The 23,355-nt window shown below is 37.8% G+C and overlaps 1 protein-coding gene across 2 annotated transcripts in view; it reads left to right on the top strand.

The window, feature by feature from the left end:
• Positions 1 to 2,881: 2,881 nt before the first annotated feature.
• The window catches only part of LOC109089917 (ligand-dependent nuclear receptor corepressor-like protein), a 23,256-nt gene continuing 2,782 nt past the window's right edge, over positions 2,882 to 23,355 (top strand). Inside the window, exons 1-7 of one of the 2 annotated variants that reach the window (XM_042716218.1) lie at positions 2,882 to 3,036; positions 4,753 to 4,818; positions 4,920 to 4,999; positions 5,775 to 5,904; positions 12,773 to 12,985; positions 13,262 to 13,331; positions 18,684 to 23,155. In XM_042716218.1, coding sequence (XP_042572152.1) covers positions 2,940 to 3,036; positions 4,753 to 4,818; positions 4,920 to 4,999; positions 5,775 to 5,904; positions 12,773 to 12,985; positions 13,262 to 13,331; positions 18,684 to 23,155 — 5,128 coding nt within the window. In that variant the 5' untranslated portion in view covers positions 2,882 to 2,939. Of the gene's footprint in view, positions 3,037 to 4,752; positions 4,819 to 4,919; positions 5,000 to 5,774; positions 5,905 to 12,772; positions 12,986 to 13,261; positions 13,332 to 14,046; positions 15,860 to 18,683; positions 23,156 to 23,355 lie in introns of those variants that run through there. The other variant, XM_042716219.1, reaches the window with a different exon arrangement.

Below are 23,355 nucleotides of genomic sequence, written 5' to 3'. Positions count from 1 at the left end.
ATGCAAAAATGACACATTCAGAAGAAAGTACTCCTTGTAATAATAGCCAACTCATCAATCAATCCACACGTCTATAGGGTTATTGAATCTTAAAGCCAACTGAGGATCCCTGAAGGAATGAGCAAAGGAATTGAGATCTGGATGACCAAACAGACTTACCTGGTTCCCTTGAGCCAACAGCTCATGCATGTTGTGAGCATGTGCAAAACCCACTGAGATACAACTCTGACAGAGTCTCTTTGTTCAAAAATAATTTGAATTTGGACATATACAACCATTTAATAGTCTGTCTCTGTCTGTCTGTCTCTCTTTCTCCCTCTCTCGCTCTCTCACTCACTCAATTGTTTGTCCTCTTTTTTTCTGCCCTTCCCCTTTTGACTTGCCTTCCTCTTACCTCAAATGTACAGTAGCCATACAGTTGGAATATGCATTTCATATGATCTGACTGTATAATATGAGCTATACCACATTTTATCCCTTACTATTTTTTTATTTATTTATATATTTGTTTTTTATTTATTTGTAAAGCATCAAATGTCTGAGATTTCCATTGTAATGCATAACTACTGCACGTTTTGGTGACTAATTTTGGTACATATATTTGTATGATCTCGAATACATTTTTGTACAATCTTTTGAGTGGACCTTCATGCCTACTTTTTTTTCCTAAAAATCCAAATTCACACAAAGTTGCCACTGTTTAGTATAGTTTTGATTTGTCATGAGATTGAGTTGGGTTGTATGTCTCGGTTGTTGCAATGCCATTTTTGGACTATTTAACCAGTAATGTTTACATAGACACAATCCTTTACAATAAGCCTGTCTTTGATTTGTCATGAGATTGAGTTGGGTTGTATGTCTCGGTTGTTGCAATGCCATTTTTGGACTATTTAACCAGTAATGTTTACATAGACACAATCCTTTACAATAATGCATGTGCCTGTCAATGGAACAATGCTGTCCTTACCTCCCCCTCACATGAACATACATAGACCTTTAGCCATGGTAGCTGTGGAGGAGGGGCATGGTTGCCACCAACCTAAAAGAGCTCTTTTCATCAGGGACTCATTAGAATTAGAGAATATGTTGCTAGAGGGAGTCAGCAGTGTATGTACAGTAACATGACCACGATGAATCAAATGACTTTATATGCCTGACTCCTTCAAAGCAAGCACATTTAAAGACAGACCTCCTCAGAGAGACTTCAAAAGCAGGTGTGGATTTACACAATGAGGGGGGAGTTGTCTAAAACGTTGTTATCAAAATATGTAATAAATCAGTTTCTTTTTAAATTCTGCACTATTTGTTTTACTGTTAGTTAAAAGGGCTTTCTGCAATTTAAAACATGCCTGAATACATGCAAGAAGTCATTCTAACAAAGTTGTTACATAGCAAAGCTCGAAATTATTAGAGAACTAGAGCATGCTTTAATGTCTTTCCAATACTGAACAATAAAAAATGGTCAAATGAAAAAAGAACACAAATGCTACACCTACTTTTCTACATACAAAAACATTTAATTACTTGGTTGAATTATTTGTTTTGAGTTTACTAAAACAATACAGAACATATTAGTTACTATGTTGGTGAATATTACCAATAGCAAACAAGGCACAGGATAGAGAGAGGGAGAGATTATTCCTAAGTCTAAGATAGCTATTTTTTTTTCTCTCTCTCCATTTTCTTTGTCTATTATAGTTTCCAAAATGGATTCAGTGATTCTGGTAGAGATTTGAGGTTCAAAACTGAAAGTCATGCAGTAAAATTGTCACGTGGGATTGAATGCATGCAGTGTGAAAGCTGTATCAGAAAGACTGATATCCAAGTGGATAAAATTAGTTCAAAATGACCTCAAATTACACTCTGATATCAACATGGATTTTACACACAAGGACAATTTGTAAAATTAAAACATGTTGATCGATACTTTTGATATATGACCTGTATATTGATCCAAAATGGAGAAGTGGAATATAAAATCAATTGCATGTGCATCTGAATTAGAAGCAGCATATTGAAATGTAAAACAGACATGTTCTCTCCCCTCTATGTGTGTGTGACATAGATGCTCAGCTGGGCGTTAACTCCATCTGTTCTCTCTGAGTGCCTTCCTATTTCTGGACAGTTGGACTTCATATACATTCCGTGTTTGTGTGTGTGTGTGTGTGTGTGTGTGTGTGTGTGTGTGTGTGTGTGTGTGTGTGTGTGTCACTTTAGTAAAATGGGGGAGGGGCACACATTAGGTTTAATGTTAACGTTATGAAATGTAAAGACTAAAAGACAAATCTGTAGATTTTATAATTCATGATTCACCACAGTTAAATGCATAGAACACAACTGAATGATGAAAATAATGTGCCCACAATTTTTTTTTCATTAAATTTTACTCAACATAATGCAATATCTGCTTGATTCTCCTGATAGGTAAAGCAGCTTTTCTGTGCCACTTCTACAGTATTATTAAACTAGCAGCCGTTTTAGCACAGAATTACCATTATAATCAGCTAGTTGATGATTAAACAGTAGGCTACAAACTGTTACATAAGAGCTGATAGTTTATGCACACATTGTAAAGGTCTTGTACAGTTGTGTGATTGATGATTATCACCAGTGAGGTTAATAGGAAGAATATTATTTAATGGTAATACTAGTACGAGACTTATAGATGATAGGTGCAGACATGTCAACATAACCTTACAGCGTTAATATTCAATTAAACACTGGCATTCAGATACACTGCATTCGGTTAATCACTATAATTTTCCCTAACTCAAACAGCACACAGGAATTTTGCAAAATAAATGCACATAAAAGGGATTGTTTACATCGCTAAGCCCCGCCCCTAGCCAGTTCTGACACGTGTCAATCAACCGGAGCCGTGATATGGATGACGCGCGGTGACGTCACGCTCAGAGCCGGGGGGAAGGTGGACGGACAGGATGGCGACCCAGTGCCGGAGCTCCAGGTGCACGGCCGAAAGAAAAGGATTCCGGCGGGAACTCGACTCATGGCGACACAAACTCATCCATTGTGTCGGTAAGATTAAATCACCCCGCGCTCGGAAAAGCCGTGTTTGCGTAACGTTAGTTCCATAAACGGACATATCGCACCATCCATCCACTCAGTGTCGCGCTCGGTTTCTTTCTCTCCCGGTTCTCCCTCCCCCAGTCGCTGCTAGCTCTCGGAGTTGCTTAGCGAGCGTATGTCAAGTTCAAAAACAACATTTACATAGAGCCGTGGTCCGCGCAAGCCTGAGGTAGCCTCTGTAGCTAACAGAAAAAACGGCCAAGCGAGCTCTGCCTGCTCCATTTTCTTTGTTCTTACTTTTTGATTCCTCGATAACCGAGTTAGCTTTGCACTCACTGACCCTTTCTGCACCAAATACCGATGTACAAACGACCGCGTGATTGTATTTTAATAATTATTCATCATTAGGGTCCGGCTTTTGAATCTCTTGAATTATTCAGTCATTTGCACCATTGCCATAGATTTTTGTTGAGATGTCTAAAAGTAGTAGAGTTTTAAGAAGTCATTAGAGAGTGTTTCTTTACTAAATTACTAAACGGTTTTTGACGTTTTGAAAACGGGTAACTTTAACGTTCGTTGAATAGGTACCCAGCTTACGCTATTAAAACGTGGTAAAACTGCAGTGTTGTTGTTGACACTTGTTTGGCAGAGTTCAAGGTGTTCAGCCTAAATCCACAGATTCACATAACTAATGACGTTTAACGTTACTGCATTAACTGATCACTAAATAACCTCCCGTTTATTGTGAAACTGTTGACATGCGTTTTATACACTGCGGGAAACGGAACTATATATTGAATTTGTGCTATTTAAAATTAGTTGTTATTTTATTTATTTTTATTTTTTTTACTACTACAGAATATCATTTATGTAAATAGAATGCACGTTTAATAGAGTGTGGTTTGTTGTATGGTTTTAAGGTTTGGATACAGTCAAGAACGTCAAGGCCTCAGATGTTTTTAAGGGTAAATACAGAGATTTGGCGTGTTTAAAACTAGATTTTTTTCATGATAGAATGGTTAATTAAACATGTATAAAATGTTTTGCACCATAAAATGTAATTTGTGGTTTTATTGCTTTGGAAAAACAAAACAAAAAAAACCCCTCATGCAACCAAAAAATATTGATTAGTATTTGCAGAATGCGACATTCTTGGGTGAGCTTTTGTGTGTGTTTTTTCTAAGGACATAATGAATGTTGCTGTGAAGGTTATCATTCATGCATACCATGCAGCAGCACTGCAAATATTAGATTTTCTCACTTTTATTTAAATAAGCTATAATAATATTTACACTTTTATCATAGCATCATGATCACCTAATTTTTTTTATTTTTTTTAACGTATGCCTATACTTGTCTTGCAACTGATGACTTTGTGTGCAGTGACTGTTTGCTTTTGTTGTTAGAGCATTTCATAAAATTATATATTGCATGTAAAATGAATTTTTATTAGCCAATATTGTAAACAAGAAACCGTTTTACATTTGTAGACCTTTTACCTTTTAACAAAACCATCAACCACCACCTTCTGGCAGGGAAGGGTTGTGACGGATCTGTGTAGGTTTACGATATGAATGTTTATGATAAAGTATTTGTTTTATAGGGTACTTTTTACTGTTTGGGATTTTTTTTTTTTTTTTTTTTTTTTTTTTTTTATTTTTTTTTTTTTTTTTTTTTTTTTTTTTTTTTTTACAAATTACTATTAATTAATTAATTTTTTTGCAGGGTTTGAAAGTATACTGGAGGGAATATATGGACCAAGGCTGCTGCAAGATCTCAATATATTTGATGGTAAGTTTTATGTTGTGTGTGTGGTAATATTCACCCATGCTTGGTCTTAGAAAATTCAGCCTTTTTTGACGCTGATGATTATTCATATGATTCTCCCTCAGAGTGTGAACCAGAGACTGTGGATGATTGGTCCATGAATGCAAACTGCTCTTTTTGCAACCTACAGCTAGAGAAACTGAATGTAAGTCAACTCTCAAAAGCCACAGAAATCTTTCAGTGAAGCACGGTTCTGTGATCAGTAGTAAATCTCCATCGCAAGGACAGAGGGCGCTCTCACGTGGAAAGGCCAAATACGCCCCGCAGAAGAAACCCAGGAAATGCCTATAGCGGTAGCTGGATGAACAAGATTTAACTGCTTTTATTGATTCAGCGTAACTAAAAAACACACGACTATGACAATATATGGTTTATATGAGTTTGTCGTCTTATAATTTTCATTATAATACAGTACATTATAATACAGTGCTAATCAACATAGACTTTATCACTGCTTAGAATACTGTGAAATATTGCGTGCCTTATTCAAAAAGAAGCCACATCATCTCATAGAAGGATTCAGTTTAACACTCGACTGACGTTATGACGTGAGTTTGGAGTAAAAACATGTTATTAAATGTGGTATTTTTATGTGGTTTCAGATGGAACAGCATTTACTACACAGAGCTGTAATTCACTGAGAAGCTACATAAACAGCTGTCAATTCGCGAACGATTTCTTCGATTTCATAATCACATGATTATATCGTCCACAATATTTTTTGCGTAGCTTGTCAGTGAACTACGGCTCTGTGTAGTAAATGCTGCTCCATCTGAAAGCAGGTGGAGATTTACTACTGATTACAGAACCGGCTTTACTGACAAAATGCGCATGACAGTCGCATTCGATTAATCGTGCAGCCCTAGTATGGGTTGTATCTGACAGGGGTCAGTAACTGACTATTACTTTTTGTGACATAGGACCACCCTGCTGTGGCCGTGCCTGGCTCGCCACCCCCTGCTGAAACCCCCCCACCTCAGGGCCTGTCCACCTCTGATAAACTCCAGTGCCAAGCAGACCGTTTCCTCAATGCTATATTTCGTAAGAAGGGTGAGAAATACATTTTTACTTCCATTATCCATAGGGAGTGAAGTCATTGTTACAGCTATTACGTATTTTACGATTGGTCCAGAGCAATTTTTTTTCTTCTCAACTGCTGGGTCATGATCCAAAAATGAGTAGCAGGTCTGTTCTGGTAGGTTTGCAGACAGCTGTGGGAAAACAATGCTTAATGCGATAAAATGCAGCTTACCATTAAACTCTGTAGAGTACTGTTTCTCAGTGCGTTTGTTTACGGTGAGTTTAGATTAAAGATTCACAACAAAATGAGCTAAAACATTTTTGCAAAAATGTTGCATGACTTGCAACATTCAGAGTCCATGTCTACACTGGACAGAATGGGACATCAAATTATTACTTGTTTACGGTGAGAGACTTGGGACTAGGGCTAGGCCATAAAACAATATCATATAGAGTCATGATATAATGTCGATAACGATGATAAGCTCAGGACATTTTTACTCAATATGGATTAATCTAACAGCCAGTCAGTGCTTGTCGCTAGTAGGCTAACTCCGCATGTCTCTGGATAAATGAACGGCGCAGTTTTGTCTGATACACGTGACACTCACTATGGTTTCAGCATCTGCCGTTTAGTAAATAAGGACATGAACATATGAACTTCATCTCCAGAGCTGCTCTGAGAGTCACTTCACAACTTTTCACCCTTTCTTTTTGGGCAAAGCTACTGTCAAAAACACACTGAAACTGAAAGTAAAATGGAAAGACTTTCAAAACAACCAATCAAAATAAAACTCCAGTGAACAAATTGAAGAAATTATAATAGAAATATATTACTATTGTATATTAATGTAATTCTCAAGTAATAATAATAATAATAATTTTAAGCAACATCATACAACCAAGGTATTTTTTCATTAAGCTATATAGTTAACAGTGCTGTTGTGCAGCATCTTATTTGACAAAAAATACAAATGCAATGTTTTGTTGTAAATTACATTTATATTTGAGTATTTAAAAGATATTTAAATATTGATTTAATTGTTAAAGTTTTATTAATTATTTTAATTAGACACCATTTTTTATGATAAATTTGTATTGAATCATAAAATCTAGGACAAAATAAAATGAAAATCAACAAACAAAAAAAAAATACAATTATTTTCAAGGTCTAAAAGACATGTTGAAAGCATATAAATCAACATTAATAAAAAATTAATTTATTAAAAATAATGATAAATGAATTTTGTTATAACTTTATTGTATGATATAGAAATTAACTTTGTGATAATATTTTTGGCCATATCGCCCAGCCCTACTTGGGACTCCTCCATTGTAGATGAGGCAGTGTATAATTTCCCTAGCAACAGATCTTTACTTTAGTGTTTCTGTCAGCTTTCTGTAGCGCAGCTGCTGAACTTGGCGCCTAGCATCCAGAAAAACATACAGTACTCAGAAATAGAATAAACAAAACAAAACCAATGTTACATTGTGTCTACACCGGATGCGAATAACAAAAAAATAAAACTCATTGTAATAACTCATCACCTACGACCCATATAAAGTGTACCAGACAGACTTTAGCAGTGTTACTCACCTATCGAGAAGAAACAAAGCAACCTCAGTGTCCGATCGCAGGCCTTCCGATCCAGTGCACTGATACAGTATGTTCAGCCAGCTATGTCTGCTATAGGATACTAACCAAGACGGGCATTTTGACATAATTTTTGTGTGGATTTGTCCATTTAAACAATACTTCAGAGAGAGCTTTATATTTGTGCATGTTCTGAGACACGGGTTTGCGTGCTACGGATGAGCGCATAGGGCTGTGACGGTATGGGCTTTTTTTCTTACCGCGGTGATGAAGCAACAAGAATCGCGATTTGGCGGTTAACCGACCCCCCCCCAAACACACACACACGCACACACACAAAATCCCCCGGCGGCCGAGTCACACACTCAAGATCGCATGCAGCTTGTAATGGAAATGAATACAATGGAAATTAATAATTATAACGCAGTATTCTTTATTAACAAATAAACAAATAACAGTAACAGTTATACTAAATGGTAAATATTAATAATTAACTAATGATCAGGCTAAAGTTAAAGTTTCTTCTTAATAAACAAATTAAGATTTATATTAAATTGTAGCTAAATATTAATAGTTAACTATATAGGCTAAACATGAACAACCTTTTTTAAAGTGCAAAATAACAAAACAAAAAGTGAACAAGTGTTTGTCTGTTGGGCCGCTTAAGTGAATCGTGCTGCTGCTTTTTATTTTTCCGTCTTCATGTTGCGTGACAGGAAAACCAACATGTTAACCTTGTCAGGTTTCAGCAAGGATCTTAACGGGGTGACGATGTTGCCAGCCGCACTGAACACACTAAGGTAACCAAACGGCTACTGGTCCTCAGTCACAGTCCACACGTGAGCAACTGAATGATTCTCTGCAAACTGCGCGTTCATCATTAGTTACGGATAACTTTCCCATTCAGCCCTACATCTGGAGAGTCTTCAAAGGGCAGATGTGAGCTCCTATGTTTTAAAACCGCGCAGGTTTATTTACCGCATGCTGCGCTCATGTGAAAGGGCTTTAAAGGCGCGCGTTCTGTAGACCCCGTCGCTATGGAAAACAAAGACGCCAAAATGCAATCACGCGCAAATGAGCTTCTCTAATACCTCGTATGAAATTGATTTCATTATAATTGCTATTAGTATTATAAACAGTGCAGAATACGTATTTGTTAATTCAACTATGTGGTGGCATTTCTAAAATACGGGACAAATCGCGTCCCGTATTGATTTGATAGGGGACGCATCACTTTACCTTTAAATAGCTACGGGACGATTCCGTATTTTAAGGGACGGGTGGCAACCCTAGGCACTATATTTGTCTTTCAAGACTCCAACAATTTTTTTTTTCAGGTTGCGCGTCAACTCCGTATCTTCATCGGTTGGGAGCAAAAGATCCTCAGTTAATAACTGTAGGACTGGTTTAACAGAGGACGCTGAAACGGTCTTCTCGGAAGACAACGCATCTGTAAAATCCGCAACCTTCTTCAGCGCTGCATTAATGGATTCGAGGACTTCGATGTCCTGCCACGTCGGTATCAAATGTTGGCTGCGCCGGTCATCCATCAAAACCCGCCTAATGGCTGGGACTTGCTCAAGAACGCGCGCAACCATTTTCTGCTTAGTGCCCCTGCCCGTGTTTGTATGTATTTAATTTAACATTATCTGTAAACATTACAAGTACTGAAACATGGCTAGCAGTTAATTAAAAATCAGACACACACAAAAAAAAATCCCCAATATGTTTAATGGACTGTCCCTCCCTTGCGCAGGATGCGGGCTTTTTCCCCAGAAGCCCTTGAACATAGGATTCGCGGAAAAAGTTAATTATTAGCAAAGATGAATGGGTTTATAGTTCAAATCACACACCATATGCAGTCCTGTAACTTTCAGCAAAAAAAAAAAAAAAAAAAAAAAAAGTGCGGTGATGACCTCACACCGCGGTAGGCATCTCATTAATGAAGTACTGCATACAAAACCTCCTCTACACACAAACACACGGGTTTGCGTGCTACGGATGAGCGCATGCACAAATCTTCTCACTGCTTGCGCAAGCTCTCTTCCTCTGGCTCTTAAATGTTTAAACTGGCAAAGCTTAAATGAGTTTAGTTTAAACACAGATATCAACATGTGCTGTTCAGATCTCACCTGTACGCGCACAGTCAGCACCCGGGTGATGACGGAATAAATGACTGCTCATATTCCAGCACATGCCATTCGCATTGAACAAGAGTGAATGGTTTGTCCACGGGTGGTTTTTTTTTCATCGCTGTTGTTATAATTAGGCATGGGCTGGTATGAGATTTTGATGGTATGATAACCTTAAGCAACTGACATCTTTATTTAACCTGAATCTGTAATTACAGTTATTTAATTTTAGTTATGTAATATACATATAATTTCTATAATTTCATATAATTTAGTTATATAATAATAATCATACACATACTTTAATTTAATAATAACCCAATTTGAAGCAAAAACAGAATGTTCTGACAAGCTTTGTGAAATTATACCACGTAAACTTTTCAAAAGACAGTCAGCTCACCTCAGAAACACATTCATATAAACCCCCAAATCAATATAGAGGATTTTCTTCCAATAGTTCGTGCATCATGAACAGTGAGTGATCTGCCTGCTACAGTATTTTTCTCTGTGTGTCCATCTTAAGCGTCTCTGGCCTGTGTTAACGGGCGTTAACAGATTTCATATTTTCACATAAATGACATTTTGGAAAATGATTGCATTGCAACACTGTTTGTGCAAGTCCAGAACAGAGAGTTGAAATAAGGCAAAAAACGGCCGCTTGCCAATTGCGTAAAGGCCAAAGTATATTTCGGCCGTGCACCGTTGGCATTACGTTATTTTCGTCATCAAGAGGGCTCGTGGACAGCCGCGCACCCCGTGGTACTGTGCATATGAGCTCATTCATCCACGCTTATCTATGGTTGAGTATACTTCTGAAAGCTGTGCGCAAGACAGAAAGGAACGCTGAATGTGAAGTGTACCCGGGCCTTAAGTTCGGTCATCCTACACACACGTGATTGACGGCTTGCTCGCACCAACAGGTGGAGGAGGGGTCAGTGTTACTCTCTACACTGCATTCAGCCTGAGGGATTCCTACTTTTTCAGTCATTGAGGAGAAATGGAAAACAGCGCATACCGCAGGAACGGTATAATAGAAAATATTATTGGTTTTGAAACCGTGACATTTTCAAATCGCGGTATACCTTGAAACCGGTAATCGGCCCATACCTAGTTGTAATGCACTGGGAAGCCAGAATGCGCATCCATCAGCAGAAACATACATTAGCCAAACACTGTTTTTCTTTTATGTATTATTTATAAGAAACCATAGCCTATTACAGATGTGTTGTCAGATTTAAGTTCTAGCGCGTGCCGAACCGTTTTTGGAGAACCGTATGGTTAGATTTTTTTTTTTTTGCAAACCGTCCCACCCCTAGTAGGTATTAGAAACACTAAATGCCATGAGTGATGGAGAGTCTGATGCGTCCTGGGTCGGCTCAGCATCTGAAGGCTCATCTGACAATGATCCAGATATCTATCATATTTACATGTTTTAGCCTAATGTTACTGGAATTGGTCAAACTTTGGTTTAATTATTTAATTTGTGTCTTGCCATATTGTTTATTGTTCGCTACAGTGTTGCTATTCTAGTCTGGCCGTTTGCCGAAGAAATAAATAAATAAAAATCCGATCTAGTCTATATGATGTAATGAATAAAACAATTTTTTGATTACCCAAAGTTTAATGATGTTTACTTATTCAAATTCTAAATGATTTAACTAAACAAATTAATAAATATTTAGGTGAAGCTGTGCGCTTGAATGTGTCATCATATCATCCTATGCAGTGTGGTGAATTATTATTGTCTATAGGCTATTTTAGTAATTTAAATAGCATGGGTTATCTTAATATATTGATTAATGAAATTGTATAATAAAATTACACCACCAAAATAACAAACAACTTTTGAGTAAATGATGGTAAAAATAAAACGCAGACAGTGTTGACAGACAGATGACAGAATTTTTTGTTTTGTTTATTATTTTTATATATTTTTTTATATTTGTTCATTCAATTTCTTGAATGCTTTTGCTAAATACACCTATTGTACCTAAAATAAAACACTGTTTTTTTTATTGGTATGCTATGTGTATTTGTAATGTGTATCTTTGTTCTTATTTTTTAACAACAAAGCTAAAATAATGAAAAATATTTTTTATCTTTGCCCACTTTAGCCTAAATATCAGCCATTCTTTTTTTATATTCTGTTACCATGAAAGGCTTTGTCTTTATAATAGGGAAATTAGTTTAATTTTAACTAATAGTTAAAATAGTAAAACCAACATGACAGAATTATGATATTTCTGAAAAAAAAGTGATATGATATTTTTGCCATATCACCCACCCCTGCTTGATACTTTCTCATTTAACACAAAAATAGCTTTAAATAATCTTTTGTGGGTATTTTACACATTCAAATTTATTTTGCGATTAATTAGATTATTTAATCGACACATCATGTAATTAATTAGGTGAAACATTTTAATCGACTGACAGCCCTAATTGCGATATCTATAGAAATGTTGGTGGTGTTATCAGTCACATTAATTTTAATTTGGAAAAGTTGGAATTGCACCACTTTATAGAAACAGACACCGCCATTGTAGGCTACTCTTCCAGGAAATAGTCCTTGCCCTCCGTAAAATGCGCTATACACATCTGAATATTTGGGTTGAACTGTTCTGGAACAGTGTTATAAATACAACTTAACCACTGATTTCTAGTTTTGTCCTCTTTTGGAAGGCCAAACAAAGTAGCTTCATTTTCACAATGAAACACAGTGTCTCCACAACATGACAGCGGCGGCAACAGTGAGAATAAAAGTTACGTCTTCGTTCTTTGCATGAACATTTGGGCGGTGTTATGCAAATCTTCAAAAAATAGCATTAACCAGATTATCGATGCCTAAGTAATATATTGTATGTCAGATTTTACATGATTTGGCCCGTAGTGTTGGAAAAATTGTGACCGCCGCTTTATGTACATGTCCAAAAAAGTATGATGAGGAGAGAAAGATGGAGAGAGAGAGAGAGAGAGAGCAAGATTTCAGATTTGTATTACGGATGTTGTCTTGTACACAATGTATGCAATGCAAGTTCAGCTAATCAACTCTAAATTTTTTAAATGCATTGTTTTGCATTGACAAATATGTAGTAAATGTATAAAATGTGTTTTTATATAAGGAACAATTTGATGAGATACTCAACTAGTTTTGTATTGTCCAATTTCTTAGAATTCCCTCAGAGCTGCGATCCCAGCGTACCATTGGTGGCGCAGGAGTTGATGCGCAAGATGATTCGGAGGTTTGCCTTAGAGTATGCATGTAAAAGCCAGGCTCACGAAGGCCTGAATGGCCTAAGTGACAATTCTGAGCTTCTCTCCCATCAGCTGGATCGTGATGGGCCTCTGGATCTCACCATCAGCCGAGCTTCTCAGGCCCTGCAAGGTAATCAAAGCAGTTTTCTACTTCAAAAGACCAGATTCAGGAGTTTGTAGCTCTGGGATATTAGATCACTGTTAATATTAAGACATTTTTCAATCTTTTCAGAGAATCTGGTCTATTGACTTTCATTAATTATGCTTACCATTGAAAGGTACACAGCTCTGAATAAACAGTGAACTTACTGAGTGTGTGAATATTTCATTACTTGCAATGATCCTGTGCATTTATCTCAAACTTGATATTAATTGCTGTTTTTATTTCATGGATTACCTTTTATAGTTGGAGTACTTGACCTCTCCAAGAAAAACACATCAGCAGAAAATCAAACTACTCAAAGAAAGTTTTCAGGGTGAGTACTTCAGGTTTTGTTTACCAAGTTGTGTGCTTGACTGTTTCTTCATCCTACCAAACCAAAGAAAAGATCTGTACTAAAATGGTAACATTTTGACCCAGTAATATTGATGAGCTTTTTATTCCAGAAAATTTCAATTTTATTTCCAAATATTTGTTTCATTTGTATCCTATCTGATTGTTTTGTGTGAACTAATTCTACTCCTCATACATTTGATGTGTTTTATGTATAATTTAGTGGTTGTTTTGTTGCACTGCCAAAGGGTTGACTCTTTTCTAACTTGTTGGAAGGTAACGTCACATTTACCAGCAGTCAGGGGCTTTACTTGTTCCTTTGTACCGCCTGTATTTATTCATTTGTTTATTGATCTATTCATTGACTTATGCAATATTATTTTCACATGAGAAAATAGATACCAGAGTCGTACAAAATGCATCTGCATTGCAAAGATACTGGAAGTAATCCCATAAGCGCTTGTCTTTCTCCACACAATTGATGAGAGACTGTCCTTCCAAGAATTATCGTTTGCAACCTAAGGCCAAAAACAAAGTGTTTTATACCCAAACAACTCAAAGGCTTTGTGTTATACAGACAATTGAGAAGCGAGTGATGTTACCAAAAGACAAGGCAGTAAAGGAGTGGACCCTGAGTGCGTCCTGTCATTGGTCCGCTCACCCGTACGTTTCTCATCCTCCCACCCACCTCCCCTTAGGAGACCAATCAGAGAGGACTATTTGGATCGCAGCTCTGAGTTTGCAGAAGGTTTGCTCTCTAAAGCCTTGAAAGATATTCAGTCTGGATCACTCCACATTCACAAAGCAGCCATACTATACGGGATACCTCAGAAAACCTTACAGTTTCAGACAGAGGCCTTATTGCCAGAGTGGAAGGCAGGGGAACCATCGATTTTTGGTGACAGTGGCAAGGGCACAGAGGTGGTGTGCCCAACCAATGACACTCGACTCGTCCTGCAGAAGGTAGCAGCATGGGCTCGCTCGCAGTCAGAGCAGTCTGAACTAAGAAAATGTAAATTTACATCACCAGAGCACACAGAGCTAAAGTTTCCGGCAGCCGTGACTGCCTCGTCATGCCTTCACCACTTAACCTCGCAGAGGATGGTCTCGAAGCTACGGGAGCAGAACGACGGGCCTTTCGCCAGTACCGAGCCAGCCACATCTCCTCAGAGTCCTGCCACTGGGCCAGCTGTGCACATCCGAGTCCCTCAGGTACGCTTCAGTGCTCAGCCCAAAGCCCAGCTGGATCTGGCTGGCCTGGTGGATGCTGTATACCAAGCCAACAAAGCCTCTGATGGCTCCACTGCTTTCCACAAACTGAAGACCATTCTCCCTAAACAGGGCTTGATGGAAAGCCACTCAGGCCTCGAGTCACGTTTACTCCAGGGTGACCTGCCTCCACTGTGTCTGAACATAAAGAATGGGAGCGTTGGTGGGAGCGTCACTGGAAGTATGGTTGACAGCGGAGATGATGACCGTCGAGACAAGCAGCCACGGAAAAAGCGGGGCCGTTATCGGCAGTATGACCATGATATCCTGGAGGAGGCCATATCTATGGTGATTAGTGGGAAGATGAGCGTGTCGAAAGCTCAGGGTGTCTATGGGGTGCCACACAGCACCTTAGAGTACAAAGTCAAAGAGCGAACGGGCATGCTCAAGACCCCACCAAAAAAGAAGCTCCGTCTTGCTGAAGCAGCAACCTCAGGCTCAGGAAAATCAGGGACAACAACCAATGCCTCATATACTGCCTACAAACAGTCTTAACTCAAAACCAAAACCTCAACTATTTCCTAGAGATGGTTTTAACTAAACATCGCCTAAACTACAGCCAACAAGGATTTAAAAAAAAAAAAAAAAAAAAATGCAGTCAGGACCTCATTTAGACTTAGAAAAGATACACTTGAACCACAGTTTAATGGTACATTTTATCAAGTTACAAAACATGCCTTTAAAAAAAATCTATTCAGGGGTTTCACTGTGGGTATCTATATGAATATATTTAAAATATTGTAAAGCACTGTTGATTTTTAAGTTAATTACTCTTTTAAAACTAAGAAATATAATCAGGTTTTGTTCATACATAAGCTAATCTCAGCTTGACGATTGTTGTATGCAGCTTTCACACTAATTAAGTCTTTGTAGTGACTGGTCATTTCATTTGAAGTCTATCAACAGTATTTTTTATGGTGTCTGTGACAGCCTGGTGACAGCATGACTGTAACGTCTCTTTTAACTCACCAGTGGGAGATGTACGTCCTTATATGCAATGGGTAGATATAGGTACAAGTTTCCACTTTCAATTAGTTTCATTTGAGGGTCGATTTATTGAATTGAAAATTTGAAGGGGGCCAAGGGCCTATCCCGATCTCTTTCTAGGGGGCCTATAAAATTAGAAATTAAATTTAAATGCATATTCAGCAGTAAAATCAACTAATATTACCAATACTAAAATCCATAAAAATATTAGTATTGTCTGTCAGTTGATAAAAAAAAAAAAAACACTAATCGCACTTTTTTCTGGAATCACATTGAACCTCCAAATGAATGTAGAAACAACCTAAAGGTGGTATATTTTAAATATGTTTAATGGCTTCTCTTTACAAAGTAGCCTATTATTTACAATGGCCAGTATTTTTTGATACCAATACTGCTACTGATGTGTCTATTAAATGCATTTTCACCTCAATTTTAGCCGGCTTAACATCGTGATGTCTATCAGCCATCGGCGATGGATAATGGCATTGTCTATCGGCCCAACCCTAACTGAAATCCTCACTCAATATTTTCTTTTCAGATTTGAATTTCTTTATAATGTTGTGTTGTTCCTCAAACTACAGACATCCTTGCATTATCTGTCTGCTGAAACCAAAACAGTTCAGGGTCATTTTGCCTCTCCACTTACACACTCCATGAATGAAACAGTTCAGGGTAGAGTGCTGCTGAACTGAATTTCTTCTTGTCCATATTTCATGATGCATGTTCCAATGGGACTGAAATGCAAAGCCTGATTCAAGTGCTGCTCTGAATTGCTTTGTTTTTATGACCAGGTTTCTATAGTTTTGCTGCTCTTGGTTGTTGTTTTGTTCATGCTACTGATTACTATAACTTTTAATATTATACAACTGTTTCATTTCATGATACTGCTAATTCAACTCAAGTCCATATTTATAGCATGGACTTTTTTCTTACTGTATTTAGAAGCTTGTATAGTTGGAATATAATATTGAGTTCCACTTTACAAAAGTTGCACACATACTTGTGATACAGGTTCTTGTTTCATACTTGCTATGAAAAATATTGCCATAACTGACTTTAAATGGCATCTTTTTTCAGTTATCTGATTCACAAGTATAATTTTAGTGCTTTGCAAAGTGTAGCTGAAATTTTGTGATTGAAGCTTTGGAAATATTAACATTTAGACATGCAATGTTAATGTGTTTATCTTTGTGTTGTGAATGTTCTGTAAATGGTTTACTACTTGTTGTTCCTTAAAGTTAAATTCCCCTTATCCTTAAAGAGAGAGGACAGATTTACTGATACATTCTTAATTTTAATTTAGAAGCATTTATCAACCCACCCTGAATGTTCTTCACAGCTCTTAAAATAACAACACAGTGCCTGCTCTTACAGCTACTGCTCAGTTTTTTGCAGGCCAGTAGCAATTTTACATAAATCTTTGGAGAAAAACAAACAAACAAAAAAAAAAAAATGTATATACTACTGTGGATCGTATATAATCTGTATACATTACATATACATTTTTCAGTTTTTTTCTCGGGGATAGATGTCACAGGCACATTTTCACTTTTAATGTAAAGGGTGTTGATGTAATGCCATGCAGATTTTTTAAATCATATACATGTATATTGTCAGTACTGGGTTCTCATTTTCATAATATAGGATATTGTTAGGCTTCCTTTGGGGAATGCAGAACTCTGTTATTTCTCTTTTGTGTTCTGATCATACTTAATATTGTGTCCTGTATAATTTCAATCCAAAAACATTCTCAGGGTAACAACAGTCCTATTGAAACATAGCGCATGATAGTGTTAGAACTGTTCTTTTATATCAAAATAAGGGCCATTAGGATTCTTTTATAGAGCCAAATATGGTTCATCCAAAGCCAATTTGTTTTCTCCCATATTATGGGGACCGTTTATGTTCAGGAGTGGTTACAGATCAGAAAGGCATAATATAAAATTATTTAAATTGGGTTTAACTTTTTTCCCTCTCAAAACAGTTTGGCTTGATTTATAGATGGATCACTAAATAGATCAGTATCACCAATTTAAGCCTTTCTAAGTATGTGTAATTTCATATTCATAACGGGTGCAGGATATTAATCATTTTGCAATCAGTTATTTATGCATATTTGTTGCACTATGATTGATTTTGCATTATTCCCTCTAATTCTAATATCTAATTGTATTGTTATTTCTTTCGATGTAATCAGAATATGAAGTTGTGTTGGTTTTGTGTTGAAGCACTTTTTTGCTCTTGCACATTGTTATGTGAAATTATTTACTGCACTAAAACTAATTGGTCGTTTAAGCATGTATTTGTGTCTGAAATATATTTGGTGTGGTCTCATTTGTAACATTTCAGGATTAGAGTAAAGTTAAGGTTAATCAAAGCAAGAATTAAATTAATTGTAATAGGATAGAAATACTGAAGGCATATTACTCCAGTGTGTTTTAATATCCTAAAACTGCATTTTTTTTCCCCAAACATTTCCCTCCATCCCTTAACAAACCTGCATTACCCCTTGGGGTATTTTTATTTTGATTTCAAAATAGACAACATATTGCCTGCAAATGATGTTGGTTTGTAATTGGTTTTATCAAGAGACACATTGATTCATCAGGAAACAAAATTATTCAGGTTTGATTAAAATAATTAAATATTCTGTATAGTTTTCCTGAGTGTAAGCGTTGCTACAATCGCCATCCTTTTCCTTTCAAAATACCAATAAAAAAATTGTTCCATGTACAGCGTTGTTTGTACTTTGTTGTAAATTTCTGATACATGCATAAACTTGACAGAGGTGGAATATTACTTTATCTGTGGCATTTAAACATTTTAATTATGCATATATATGACCATAACATGCAATGCAATGTCATATGGTGCCTTTAACAAAATGAGGAGTGCTCTTTTAAACACAGCTATGCAAACTTTATAATTCTGGAATATGTCTTTTTGGTAAGATTTTGTTAAAATGTTAATACAATTCAAATGTATTGCACATTACAACAGAGTAAAAATTAAAAAGCAAAGCTCACATTCATAAAAGCTAATTATGTCAGTGATGACTTAATCCAATTTATTTATGTAGTTCCTTAGGGCCAAGTGTGGAAGACCGGTCCAGACTGGAGAAGGAAGGTGGTTCTAAAGCTCATGTGGTCTGGAGAGTCACTGTGTTGGAGAAGGTCCTGTCTTCACTTTGTTCCCATCATAGACTGCTCCTCTATCATATTTTAAAGGACATGCAGGAAGATTATAACACCTCTGTAACACTACGGGATGCTCACAGAAGACAGTTTAAGGCTGGATCTCTCTGTTGCCATGCTGATAAAAAATCAATTAATGAAGCCCCAATACTTTCATTAAGTGACTGCTCAGTAACTGCTGGCATTTGTTGCAGAAAAGCTTGTAGGTTTCCAACAATTGCATTTTCTCCTCTATGCATCTGTCTGAGGAACATTCATGGCAATTTCTGCCAAAATACATCTATGGCACGTGTTGGCCAAGATATCTGTTCTAACCCCACTGTTTGTTGTACTCACTCAAAACTACCCTCATGCCAGCTTCAGCACAATGGTGACCATACCTACATTTCTCTTGTAAGAGAAACTCTAATTAACCATCAGGGTGATTGTAACTCTCACAATAGATGCAAAGGAAGCCGTAGTCCGTCCCCACCACCACTATCACCAAAGCCAGTGGACCTGGACTGTAAAATAGCGGTCAAGTCCAGTATCTTACAAATTCAGGACTGCAAGTCATTAAACATGGCACCTCCTTCTCTCTTACCTCACAGAACCGAGGATGAAGATACAGCTTTGTACTCTAACACTCCTCTTCATGTGGGATCTCCTGATGAATGTTGTGAAAAAGTTTCACTGTTGCATACACAAGCAGAGAAGGAGAATGACCACCAGTGTGGGTCTTTTATAGGAGATCTAATGGATAGAGTCACTGAAAAGCTCAGAAGTATCCAACCTTCAGAGAAGGAACAAAATCTTCTTACCCATGCCAGTCAAATCTCCAAGACAGATGACACCCATTTGACCGAGATTATAACAACTGTGTTACACAACAGTAGTGACAAAGATTACAACCTTAATGAGCTTTTACAACAGCATGTAGCCACTGAACAGCGATCCCCTCAGACACGTTCCCGTAAGAGACTGGAAACGTTAGTTGCCATGAGCAAGTCACCTGATCTTCCATCATCAAGAAGACAAAGCTTACAAATCAAAAGAGATCTTGCCAGACTTAGTCCATCATATTTTAAGAGGAATATAGGGTTTGAGAGAGAGAGGTCCTTAAAAACTGGTAAAGCCGCACAGCTAACATACTCTCTTGTTGAACAATCGGATTGTAGAAAGTTGGACAGAATACCCAGGACAGTGGACTCAAAGCCTGTGAAAGATACCTTAGAAAATTTGACCACATACGAACAAACTAAGGAGACACAGAATAAACAAAAGAGGCAAGAAACTCAACCCCAACATGCATGTCTTGAAGAACCACTGCCTCTTGATGAAAGGGCACAATTGCAAACAACTGATAGTGACCAGAAGGTAAAAGCAAAAACTCATAAAGAGAAAAATCTGACTGTTCAAGTTGGAAGAGCCAGGCGAAATATTGTACCACCTCAGCGTTTCTCTTCCTATGTTACTGAGCCACGGAAAATGTATTTTGCAGCCTGTTTTTCGGAAAGTATATTCACCAAGCATTCCCCTAATGACAGTACCTCAACAGCACTTGGCTCTACAGAAGAAATTGCCTGGCCAAGTGATACATGTGACAAACAGCCTTTTCAAACTGAGGATAAACAAGCAGACCGTGATGTGCCACAGAACATAACTTCCTCAAAAGACGCGATTTCATCCAAAAAAGAGCCACCGTGTGTGCACAAGGATAATGGAAGGAATCCTGATAAAGAGACTGCAAGAAAAAGGAAACCATGCCAGAATTCTACTTCACCATCAAAAAGATCTAATCACCATAAGACCAACAGTCTAAACACTGACTCTCACAGTCCTACTGAAACTATGTCTAACGTTACTACCACTGAGAGTGGACAAGAAGCTAAAGCAAGCCTGTCTGGACTGAAATATGATAGTCCAATAAAGCTTATGTTTGTTTCCTCTGTGACAGGTGAAGATGGTGTAAAATATACTCTCAAAACAGCTGCTTCGAGCTCAAATTCCCATGGAGAGATGTTTGATCCATGCGTGGAATCCTCATGGGCAGGTAGTGTCACCGATGAACATTTCCAGGATTCAGTCTTTGAATCAGCTTCAGGGAGAACTGTTGAACATGGTGGGAACACTTCATTAAAAGTGGTTTCACTTGATGCAGTATTGCCCAGTTGTTCAAACAATGAAGATGAAATCCAAGAAACACTACCAATAGTACATGAAACATCCCCAGTAAAAAGGCGTCCTGGGCGCCCCCAAAAAATAAGACCACATATTGTGAAGTCTGTGAAACGTCCAATCGGCAGACCTCCAAAACCCAAAATAACAGACTTCAGTTCTTCAACTGGTACAACCATTTCCAGTGCAGTAAATCATAGGACAACAGAAATGTCTTGTAAGGATGATGGAAACAAAAATCTAAAAATCACCATAGTGAATGGAAGATCAAGAAGGGCAAAAAGAGTCGTTTCTGAAGATTTGAGCAATATCCAAGAACATCAACATGTTTTTGAACTATTAAATGGAGGCATGTACAGTGAAACATGTTCTGGAAAGACTAGTAGTAATGATAAAATGACCAAGGAACTGCTTAAGGATCACCATTTTGTTATGCCTATTGAAGACAGAAAATGTGTCTCTTCGAGCAACACCATCAAATGTCAAAGACACTGTGACACAGCAGTGTCCAGAAAACCAGGAAGACCTCCCAAAATCAAAATTTCTGGGATCTCTGTCACTGTCACCCCAGGGTCACCAAGGCAACGAAAGATATATATAAAAAGGGACACAAAAGATTCACATCTGCTCAGAAAGACTCTTCTCGTTGAAATTAAACCTCCCAAAGAGCAGAAGACAATCTGCATTCCTACTGACATTCACAAGGATATAGTGGATGCACCAAAAGAACATAGTCAGAATACCAGAGGGCAGCTCATACCAGTGAGGCATTCTGTTAGAGAACGGAAACCCTCCATTCATTTGCTCCACTCTGTTGCTACTGCCAGATCCTGCGCATTGGTTCGCAGGTCACGAAAACTACTACTGAATAAGTCCAGCCAGAATACAAAGAACAGACAAGAACAAGAAGAGCTCCCAAAAAATCCATTTTCCATGAGGACCAAGAATGTCAGTTGCATACAAGACACGGTTCGGTTTTCTACAACTTCGATGGACTCGATTTTTTCATCAAATGAGGGCTTCAGGTGGTGGCCCACCTTAGCATCACCTAAAACTTTAAATGAAGAGTTAGCAAGGAGGATTAGGCTAATGTCCAACACTTGGGTATCAGATGTCCTCGAGGCTAACAAGTCAGGAGAGGTTAAATCAGATCTTAAACCAAAAACTTGTGGGGAGCTCAGAGGTTCTGCTAAGAAGTCTGCTTCTGCCATCAAAATGCTTTTTGAGAGGAACTATAATATGGAGAAGCTCTGTACTTGGTTTATGCAGTCCACAGAAACTCAGTCCCTTGCTATTGTAAAGAAGACCACTGCAAGAAATCCCAAGGATGTCTTTCACTACAACCTCAGCAGACCCAATTGCAAAGGCAATGTTTGCCCAAGTCCACAAGCAGAGAGACTCAGAAAACATGTCAAGAAATTTGCTAAAGTTGTCCCAAAGAGTCCTTCAATGCACAAACAAGCACAAGAATTGTTCTCCAAGTCAACTAGGTCACAAGCCAAGAGAAAGCTTTTTGATACATCATTTAAACAGGGGCATGACGTTAGGCATAGAATGTCTAGGTCTAGAAGCACATGGGTTGTCTATAGAACAGCTCTGCTTAGAGCGAGGCAAAAGTTTAAAACCAGGCCTAGGATAACATTAAGAGGTGATATGGCACACAAAGTGTTTAGTGACCAGATAAGGACAAGGACTTTAGGTGCTGAGACTCTAGAATTATGGAAAGAAATGCCTAACGTGGTAGGTAAGACATCCAGACCAATCACAAAAGTTCAAAATGCATTAAAGCTTCTAGTCAAAACTCCTCAGAAAATGACTGGGATTGCCAGTATTTCAAAGCAGAACAGAATCAGCTCTAAAGCTTGGAGTCCAGAGTCCCTAAAGCAGTGCAGGGTGTTTCTGAAAAAGATTAACTCCCCAAACACAAAGTCAGCGACAGAGGAATGTAACAATTGCACAGTAAAGCTCTATGATGTCTTGCATCAAGAGGAGAATGAGGATGTTTTGGTGGGAGGGACACCCAGTACAATTAACCTTCCAATACAGCTGCACTCATCCCCAAAAAGCCAGAGCAAGGGAGGAAGAAAAAGAGGCAAACGGAAAAGTTGGAGCACAAGTCCATCTCCCCCAACAAAAATGCTCAGACAATCAAGGAGCAGCAGGGGTGTTCTAGGAGCAAGGTGGTGTGACTTTGTGCTCGGTAAGTCATCTTTTAGCATTATTTTATTATGCCTGAAACATACTCTATACAAGTTTGCAAGCGCAAATTCATTCTAGCTACAAAAGCTCTGTTTTGAGCATCATGGTATTAGATCATGCCTCCACGCCAGAAATATCTTATCCAGCACCAGACCCTTTGAGAAAATGTTTTGTCTTTTAACGGAACAACTAGTCACCAAA

Source organism: Cyprinus carpio, chromosome B1, assembly GCF_018340385.1.
Source record: "Cyprinus carpio isolate SPL01 chromosome B1, ASM1834038v1, whole genome shotgun sequence".
Taxonomy (NCBI): Eukaryota; Metazoa; Chordata; class Actinopteri; order Cypriniformes; family Cyprinidae; genus Cyprinus; species Cyprinus carpio.
This window is presented reverse-complemented; position numbering and strand designations above follow the sequence as displayed.